The following is a 10,118-nucleotide window of genomic DNA, read 5'->3' on the forward strand; positions in this document are numbered from 1 at the left end:
TTTATAGGATGGTGGATGAATGAAGGAATCGTGTTGTATGAAATAGCATACATCAGAGGTGAAGCTATCCACTACAACTATTGGATGAATGAAGGAATCGTGTTGTATGAAATAGCATACATCAGAGGTGAAGCTATCCACTACAACTATTGGATGAATGAAGGAATCGTGTTGTATGAAATAGCATACATCAGAGGTGAAGCTATCCACTACAACTATTGGATGAATGAAGGAATCGTGTTGTATGAAATAGCATACATCAGAGGTGAAGCTATCCACTACAACTCTTCTTATCCACCCAGTTCTTTCTGTTTCTCGGCTTTCAGTCAGAAGACACGAATTACGTGAAAGTGGCCGATCTTTAGCACACTGAATTCAATAGTCCTTGGGTCTCTGCTCCAAAATTTAATTGTAGTCGTGAAAAATTATCATGTTTTGTATTGTTTCAAATGTAAAACATTAACAGATACATTTTCTAGAGCATAGTGGATTCTATCACTTAGCCCATTGGTTCATAATTACGTTTATTCGATTCATAAGTTTCATTCTTTAGATTGTTGGCTATCGAGTAACAAAAATACTTGAAATAGCCAGTCTTAGCCCATTGGTTCATAATTACGTTTATTCGATTCATAAGTTTTTGTCTTTAGATTGTTGGCTATCGAGTAACAATAATGTTTGGAATAGCCAAATTTAGCTTATTGGTTTATTATAATGTTAATTTAAATAAGGTTAACGAAGTCCACTGGCTATTTCAAACATTATTATTACTCGATAGCCAACAATCTAAAGACAAAAACCAATGAATCGAATAAACGTAACTATGAACTAATGGGCCAAGTCTGGCTATTTCAAACATTATTGTTACTCGATAGCCAACAATCTAAAGACAAAAACCAATGAATCGAATAAACGTAACTATGAACTAATGGGCCAAGTCTGGCTATTTCAAACATTATTGTTATTCGATAGCCAACAATCTAAAGACAGAAACTTATAAATTGAATACATTTTAAGTTTATGAAGCATACATAATTCAAAGGTTATTTAACTGCTCACAAACAGTACATTGATTATAAGTATACTTTTTCTACATATATCCAGGTGCAAAAAACCACTTAGTTAAGTGCTTTTGTTTTTAACGTTTGAATTTCATCCCCAGTTGCACTAGAACTACAGACAAATAACTAAGTATTTTAAATTCATTATATAAGCTTTAGCTTTGTTGGTCATGATGCTTCCGTTTATTTTTAACTTCCCAAAATAATGTTCCATGCATGCGAAACGTAAACCAAATATACTGTACCGTTTGTTGAAACAAAAATGCTTTGTATTACACAGGTAAATGTTGGTTGTATTACAGTACTTTAACTGTGATAAAAGTAAAAGACCGTTGTGAAAGGACTTGGATTTCACAACTTGTTTTTCATATGCTTTATATGAAACTCCTGTTATTCATCTGAATTACTTATCCTATTTCTATGTGTAATAAGACTTACCACACAGTAACGTCAACATATCAGCTACAGCCAGATTGAAGAGGTAGCAGTTGGTACCAGTCTGCATGTATTGGTTCCGGGCTATGACGAGACATGTGCAAGCATTCCCAACTACCCCCGTCAGGAAAATCACTGCGTACACTGATGTTAGAGGAATCAACCAGCGAAGAGTAAGCCGTTTCGGGCCGAGGACTGATGCAATATAGTCCTCTACACCAGGAGTACTTGACACCTTTTGAGTGGAGAAAGATTCCGTAACATTTAACAGAAACATCTCGCTACTGCTCAGAGTCTGTGACGGCGGCCAAGTAGCTGCCATTAGGGTTATGTCCACGTGAATAAGATCCCATAAATATGACGCCACTCGTTCAAAAGCTTATCTATGCGTTGTCAGTAAAACACGCTTAAAATATCGACAAAACTGCGTAGTATTATCGATTTTTTTACTTGAGTTATATATCTCGATATGTGAATCAGGCGCAAATGAAAATATTACCACTTAACAAACACGGCTATCATGTATTGCATTAGTAAACACACAACGCTGCTTCTAGAAATAGAAAATGAGTATTTTTCACTTTGGGAACATGTCCAAATTTTCTCTTTTTTCTGCCAGTCTTATCTTATGCTACAGTAGCATCCCTGATAAAGTATTTATGTCTGTCAGTTTACAGCTAAGATTGGTTCCACTCTTTCACGGCTGATCTGTAGATGGGCAAAACCGAAGTGATAAAAATTTCACAAAAGGATATCTAAAACCTTATTGGCTAAAGATAGGTATTACTTGTTACGGTACGCAGTAGAGTGTGAAAATCACTAATCATTATTAAGACCACATGTCGTGATAATCCTTCATCACACTCACTGACTGTCACTACTAAGCCTACTGGTTTTGAGAAGAAAAAAAACTGTATTTTTTTCACGTATCTCCTCCTTCGTCTGTCCCTCTCACTCGAATTCTACGATTGACTCAACATCAAGACTCGAAACACTAGTCTGTTCTCTTGGGTCTCCAGGATGGCGCGACAATTGGTAGTATTGACGTCATACTTTCCACTTGCGTAAATGGAAGCGCCATAACGACCCATTGACCAGATATTTAATAATAACTTTTTGTTATTTTGTGAGGTCTCATTTTTCAGGCTAAGTTTGTATTCTGATTTTACTAAAACGGAAATCTGCTGTATGAAAAAAACAATTCAACATTTTCATATTTCTTTACCTAAACCCCTACTTTAACGCTATTGGTAAGTTATTCGTACATTTGAATAATAAAGCTCCTACTCCTGCTTTACTTCGAAAACTTAACCAGTTAATTTATTACTTCTGGTGAGTTACTTCGTAAACTTGACCAGTAAATTTATTACTTCTGGTGAGTTACTTCGTAAACTTGACCAGTAAATTTATTATATATGGTGAGTTACTTCCTAAACTTGATCAGTAAAACTAGTATTCCCGGTATGTTACTTTGTAAACTAGACAAGTAAAATTATTACTCCTGGTACGTTACTTTGTAAACTAGACAAGTAAAGTTATTACTCCTGGTATGTTACTTCGTAAACTTAACCAGTAAAACAACTATTCCTGGTATGTTACTTTGTAAACTAGACAAGTAAAATTATTACTCCTGGTACGTTACTTTGTAAAGTAGACAAGTAAAGTTATTACTCCTGGTATGTTACTTTGTAAACTTGATCAGTAAAGTTATTACTCCTGGTGAGTTACTTCGTAAACTTAACCAGTAAAACTACTATTCCTGGTATGTTACTTCGGAAACTTGACAAGCAAAGTTATTACTCCTGGAGAGTTACTTCGTAAGCTTAACCAGTAAAACTACTACTCCTGGTATGTTACTTCGTAAACTTGACAAGTAAAGTTATTACTCCTGGTATGTTACTTCGTAAACTTGACAAGTAAAGTTATTACTCCTGGTGAGTTACTTCGTAAACTTGACCAGTAAATTTATTACTTCTGGTGAGTTACTTCGTAAACTTGACCAGTAAATTTATTATATATGGTGAGTTACTTCCGTAAACTTGACAAGTAAAGTTATTACTCCTGGTATGTTACTTCGTAAACTTGACAAGTAAAGTTATTACTCCTGGTGAGTTACTTCGTAAACTTGACAAGTAAAGTTATTACTCCTGGTGAGTTACTTCGTAAACTTAACCAGTAAAACTACTACTCCTGGTATGTTACTTCATAAACTTGACAAGCAAAGTTATTACTCCTGGTGAGTTACTTCGTAAACTTAACACATAAAGTTATTACTCCTGGTGAGTTACTGTATACATCCACTAAGTCCGCTAAAATTAATTATATTTTCAATAAATGCAAAACCTTATTTTTATTTTTGAGTTCTTTACCACAAATAAGAAATTATCTGTATTATTCGTTCATCGTAATTAGAATTTAGTAGACTTTTAGGCACGAACTATAAATCTTTCCACTCGAGTAAAGACAGCCAGATTATCCCAAAAGTAATTTCAGATGCTAGTTCCCCTGTTTGATGCGAATGGGGAAGTTTTCGGAATAATATATTTAACCAATCCTCCAACTGTACTGGTAGTTAACAATGAAATATGAGTAAACATTCATTCACAGTACTTACATGTGAGGCTTACTTCAAAGGTCACAAAATTTCTATTTTTTTAGAAGAAATGATAATCGGTTTGTTTGATCACTTTGTTTAAAGTTATGCACAAAGCTACACAATGGGCTACCTGTGCTCTGCCCACCACTGGTATCGAAACCCGGTTTCTAGCGTTGTAAGTCAGCAGACATGCTGCTTTGACACTGGGGGGGCAAATAATAATAGCTAACGGAATATATTATTAGTATATTTCAGTCATGTGTTTATATATCTATCTGTTAACAATATTCTTTTACGTAAATGATACTAGAAAGCTAGTACACGTGATCCATATGTTTTTATTTGTAGTTCCATTTGTCATATTTTAAGGACAAAGCGCATTGAATGAACATTTTATGGTGGTTCGAATTTCACTTTGCAGGTCATCAATTGCAGTACTATTTTATATATGGATTAAAAGTACTGTTATCAGATATCAGCTGACTACATATGCTGCCTGAAATCATTAGAACAGTAAAAATATTCTAATATGAATTTAAAATACTGTTAGCAGATATCAGTTGCCATTGTTTTGCATACTACCTGATATCAGTAGAACAGTGCTGGAATCTTTATATGGATTCCAAATACTGTCAGGAGACATCAGTTAATTTCTGGTATACTTTTTGTGTTAGTTAGCATTTTTAATTTATTATAATAACATAGTTTATACTAAATAGTCAGTATTTTAATTGTTCTGTTGTTTTTTTATAATTTCCTTTAGCCAAACTTACCACAATAACTCCCGACGATGTTATTCAATACCATATCTTTAAAAGTAATTGATATGTTTAATTAATATTAATGTAAAATATATGTATGTTAATAAAATTCTCTGTCGTTATTTTTCCTTTATGAATGTATTGAATTTCGTTATTAATCATTTCTATACAATGAAGATCTAGTGTGTTTTATGGTATTAGGTTTCGAGATTACTAGTTTCTTTCTATTATATTTGTATAAACTAAGGCTATAAATGTAACTTGACAGAAAAAGTCGAAATTAAAGTTTAAACTCGACCAGAACTATAACATATGACTTACGTACGAAGCAAACAGTTTCTTTAATACAAATATAGAAAAATGTAAGTGCCCGCGATCCGTCCATGGATAAAACAATGAAAGGTAATTAGTGACCACAGAAAGAACAATAAAAGATAATTAGTTACCACAGAGGGAACAATAAAAGATAATTAGTGACCACAGAAGAAACAATGAAAGATAATTAGTGACCACAGAGTGAACAATGAAAAATAATTAGTGACCACAGAAGAAACGATGAAAGATAATTAGTGACCACAGAAGAAACAATGAAAGATAATTAGTGACCACAGAGTGAACAATGAAAGATAATTAGTGACCACAGAAGAAACGATGAAAGATAATTAGTGACCACAGAAGAAACGATGAATAATAATTTGTGACCACAGAGTGAACAATGAAAGATAATTAGTGACCACAGAGTGAACAATGAAAGATAATTAGTGACCACAGAGTGAACAATGAAAGATAATTAGTGACCACAGAGGGAACAATAAAAGATAATTAGTGACCACAGAGGGAACAATAAAAGGTAATTAATGACCACAGAGGGGAACAATAAAAGATAGTTAGTGACCACAGAGGGAACAATAAAAGATAATTAGTGACCACAGAGGAAACAATAAAAGATAATTAGTGACCACAGAGGGAACAATAAAAGATAATTAATACAAATAAACTAAGAAAGTCCGTTTTGAAACAAGATTACCAACAAAAATAGAAAAGTATAATAAAGTTTATAAAGTTATTATTAATTTATGTACACGTATCATCACTTTGACAGCATGTATCTAAGAGTAAGAACGTGCTACTTTCATGTTTGTACATTTCAAACTTTCAATATATTTCCTCATAAATAAAAAAACAATATAATCCATGTAAACTAAATTTTGTTTAAGCATATATTTACTAGTCTGTGAAATCTGTATGTTTTGTGTGAGAGAATTAACTAAATAACAGAATATAACTGTTGGAAATAAATCGTATATCTTTGATCTTGGATTTAGATGAATAAATGAGTTTCTGTTACCACTGTTCCTTGATTAAAACATAGTTTGTTGAATCTGTTACTACCATTCCGTGATTGAAACATAGTTGGTTGAATCTGTTACTACCGTTCCTTGATTGAAACATAGTTTGTTGAATCTGTTTCTACCATTTCTTGATTGAAATAGTTGGTTGAATAGGTCTGATTAATTGCCTTTGGAAGAAAATTTGCATTAAAGTTTTTGCTACTGAATTGGAAAATGACTATTAGGTTTGAAATGTTGGAATAATTTACTTTTAATTTGAAAGGACATGCAACATTTAAAGTTATTAACACAAAAAGTGCTGGCACTTTACGAAAATACGAAAAACTTTAAAGTTCTTATTTCATCTTTATTGAATATCATTCAATGGGCATTTTTTTAGAGGGGTATAAAAATAAATTCTAATGGGCAACAGATCTAGTTCTTATATAAAAGCAACAGTTTGGTTTTGGTGTTTTCAGTTGGGGTTTTTCGTCTCTTATAATTTTCGTTCGTAGTGGTGTCTTTTGAAATGGCTACTTTGATACTTTTCTTTTATTTTGATAGCTCTTATTTTTTACTGTGACACATTTATTAAGTCTTGAGCCAATTTGTTATTTAGTCAAGTATGTTACATAACAACACCCTTCCATTTAATACGTTCGTACTTTTTCTTCTTTAAGATATTCGACCATAAATACTGAGATAAAAACAATGAATTTCTCAGTTGTCTGACAATACAACTCTTGCAGTGAAAAGTTATTTGGAACAACATTTTCCTTGTCGTGGAAATCCTTAAATTACCTATTATGAAGAGTTTATAATGTCGAGGTTTTGAGACGAATTGTTAAACATAAATGTGTTCATGGCAAACTTTCTGTCTCTGAATCTTATATGTTGCCTGATGAATATATAGGAGTCACAAACAATCAGTAATTTGAAATATATAGTCAATTTTCCATTAGAACAGCATATTTTTCAATTTTTCAATATTATAACTTTTATAATATACTGTTTTTTATCTTTGATTTAAACAGATCAGTACACTTTATTTTTATGCTACGATAAGTTTTATCAGTGTATGATTCTAAAATACTGTTCCGTGTTTTTTACGTGTTTTTGCTACTGTGCTGGCAGATGAATTCTTGGCCCAGAACGTCACGTTCCTGATGGATATGAATCTACTTGTACGTGTCAGCAGTCAAGGTGCCATCATTCTTGTGTAGATATCCAACACCACTGGCTGAGATGCATCCCAACCTTGTATTGAATATTTTTCATCATACTTCACTGTATATATTGTATGTGTTTAATGACTGTTCTCCTCTCTACTATAGAACAATCGTTGATTGTTGTCAAACAATTTTATTTGGAACCTTGTAAAGCTCAACCTTGCTGATCCAATTGTTTGATGTCTGATACCATTTTAACTTTGCTATATATCTAATGTAGTGGTTTTTACTAGCTACACATCAATTAAGGCCACTTTGTACTAAAATGTATCTTATTGATCTGAAGGTAACATCCACTTATTTACAGCTAGATCACAGCAAGATCTACATTCATTGTCATGTATCACGTGTTGAGTATTCCTTGAGTTACTTAACATTATTTTTGAAGAGTCTGGGTTTTTACTGCGACCGTTTTTATTATCAAGAGTGATAATTTCGAGTACTCTTTTCAGTGTTTTCACACAGGTCCTAGTGAAACATGAAACGTTGCTTCAGTCTATCGCATGACGTAGCCTTCATCAGCCATACGTTTCGTTTCTACACGTTTGAGATGTGGCATTTCTGCCCTTGCAGCCTTCAGTGCATTTACCATATTACTTCTGAAAATCAATAAGACATTCGTGATAGGGATTTGAGATTTAAAATCCGGGGTTACGGGAATTAAGCCATTCCCCTTCATCACGTTCATAGTATGAAGAGTATTACAGCGTAAAAAAATAATATATGTATATTTGGCTATCAGTCAATGTCTGGTCGAGCAAAGGAGGCAGGATATCGACGGTGGTAAAGTTGTGTGTTGTTGGACCTGCAGGCGGCGGAGATCAGTGGACCTAATGCCAACGAGTTGGACGTGAGATGAAAACGGGAGTACGTAGAGAAAACGCCCCTTTCATTGGGCAGGTGATGAAAAATATCTATCCGCTCACCACCTAAGCTGGAACCTGAAGTTAAGAGCTACGAGAGTAATATGTGATTAAAACGTCCAAAAAGTACTTGAACTTTAACCAGAGAAAAATAAAATGAAATAAAATAAAGAAGTTTGAATTAGAACTGTTAACACACCAGGTAGTTAGATACTACCTGTTAAGTATTTAATTGAATAGGGAAGTATATTTCGGCAATAAGAACCCTTCTTGACTACTATGGTATAAAATTGAGCTAAGAGAGGATTTCTGTTTTGAGATTTTCTCTAAAGTCTTGGAATTAAATTTGAGAAATCTATTTTAATTGTTGGTATGGTTAAACGTTTATCAATGTAATATGTAGTAGCATAAGTCGGAAGATGAAGTACTGTACATAAATTCTGATTTGAAGTGTTTGTAATTTATGTAAGTGCTACAAGTGTTTGTAATTTATGTAAGTGCTACAAGTGTTTGTAATTTATGTAAGTGCTACAAGTGTTTGTAATTTATGTAAGTGCTACAAGTGTTTGTAATGTATGTAAGTGCTACAAGTGTTTGAAATTTATGTAAGTGTTACAAGTGTTTGTAATTTATGTAAGTGTTACAAGTGTTTGAAATTTATGTAAATGCTACAAGTTATCATACAGCTATATTCCATTACTGGTCAAATGAAAACTTTGTAGATACGTAAAAGGATGGAAGTTTTACAGTCGTAAACACAGTTTCCTATACATCAGAGGTAATTAATCCTTTCGCGCTTTATTTCCTATATAATTTAACTGTAATGTGAATTCCAGGTTAGCATATTATTTAATGTAATGAATAGAAATTTGAGTTCTTTCACGAAGATAATGAAGGTATAGCATAGAACTTTAGGTTGAGTTTCTTTTGTGAAAAACGATCGCTTCACTTCATTGATTACACCATGCTCACCGTACTGAGATTTGGTTAATTGAATTCATGCTCTAATGGTATGTCCCATACCGCTACGTCATTAGCATACTGAGATGCCTGAGATAGATCGTTAACATTTAATAAGCGAAGTAAAAGGATTAATATGGATCCTTGTGAAACTTCGGCATCAAATGAAAGGGTGATAGACAGTGACTTGTTAATGCTGACTTTGGAACTGCAGTTCATCAGAAGATCCGCCGTAGAAACATGGGTAAACTGTTGTAAGAGTTAAAACGACGAAAACCTGTTTCAGTTAAACCTGATAACGTGAATCGAGGTTTTTCTGTGTGTTTATGTGCCATATTTTGAATGTTGGTTATAAAGTTATTAAATTCTAGACACAATAGCAGCTTGGTGGAGATATTTTTCCGCAAGTTTATTATATAAATAATTATAGTATGTTATAATTATATAATTGTAATCATACTTCACACCATTATAATTCTATAATCATAGTATGTTATAACTATAATTCTTTCTTAACTAGGAATGTGATAAAATTGGTAAAGTTGAAAAATATACCACTATATGTATTTTTATACTACACTTCACATTCATATTTATCTTCATTGTTATGTACTAATATATTGTTACGTACTGATATATTGTTATGTACTTATTTATTGTTATGTACTAATATATCCATGAAAGTAAGTAAGTTCATGATCATTTTTGACTTTCTATTATAAACTTTATCATGATGACTACTGAGATACTCCAAGAATTGACTTACACGTTTCAGAATTATCAAAAAAGACAAAGTACCGCCAACATAACTGCGATGATATATATACACAGCGTGGTCACAAATAAACAGACACTACCTTTTCAGAAAAAAATGAAATTTTT

General features: G+C 32.8%; 1 protein-coding gene across 1 annotated transcript in view; it reads right to left on the bottom strand.

Annotated features, from left to right (window-relative positions):
• LOC106462100 (neuromedin-U receptor 2-like) overlaps positions 1 to 2,284 on the bottom strand; it is a 38,343-nt gene extending 36,059 nt beyond the window's left edge. Inside the window, exon 1 of the mRNA XM_022389239.1 lies at positions 1,500 to 2,284. Within this exon, the coding sequence (XP_022244947.1) occupies positions 1,500 to 1,818 (319 nt within the window). The 5' untranslated portion in view covers positions 1,819 to 2,284. The remainder of the gene's footprint in view (positions 1 to 1,499) is intronic.
• Positions 2,285 to 10,118: the final 7,834 nt, after the last annotated feature.

The sequence above is a fragment of the Limulus polyphemus genome, unplaced genomic scaffold (genome assembly GCF_000517525.1).
Source record: "Limulus polyphemus unplaced genomic scaffold, Limulus_polyphemus-2.1.2 Scaffold1093, whole genome shotgun sequence".
NCBI classification, from domain to species: domain Eukaryota; kingdom Metazoa; phylum Arthropoda; class Merostomata; order Xiphosura; family Limulidae; genus Limulus; species Limulus polyphemus.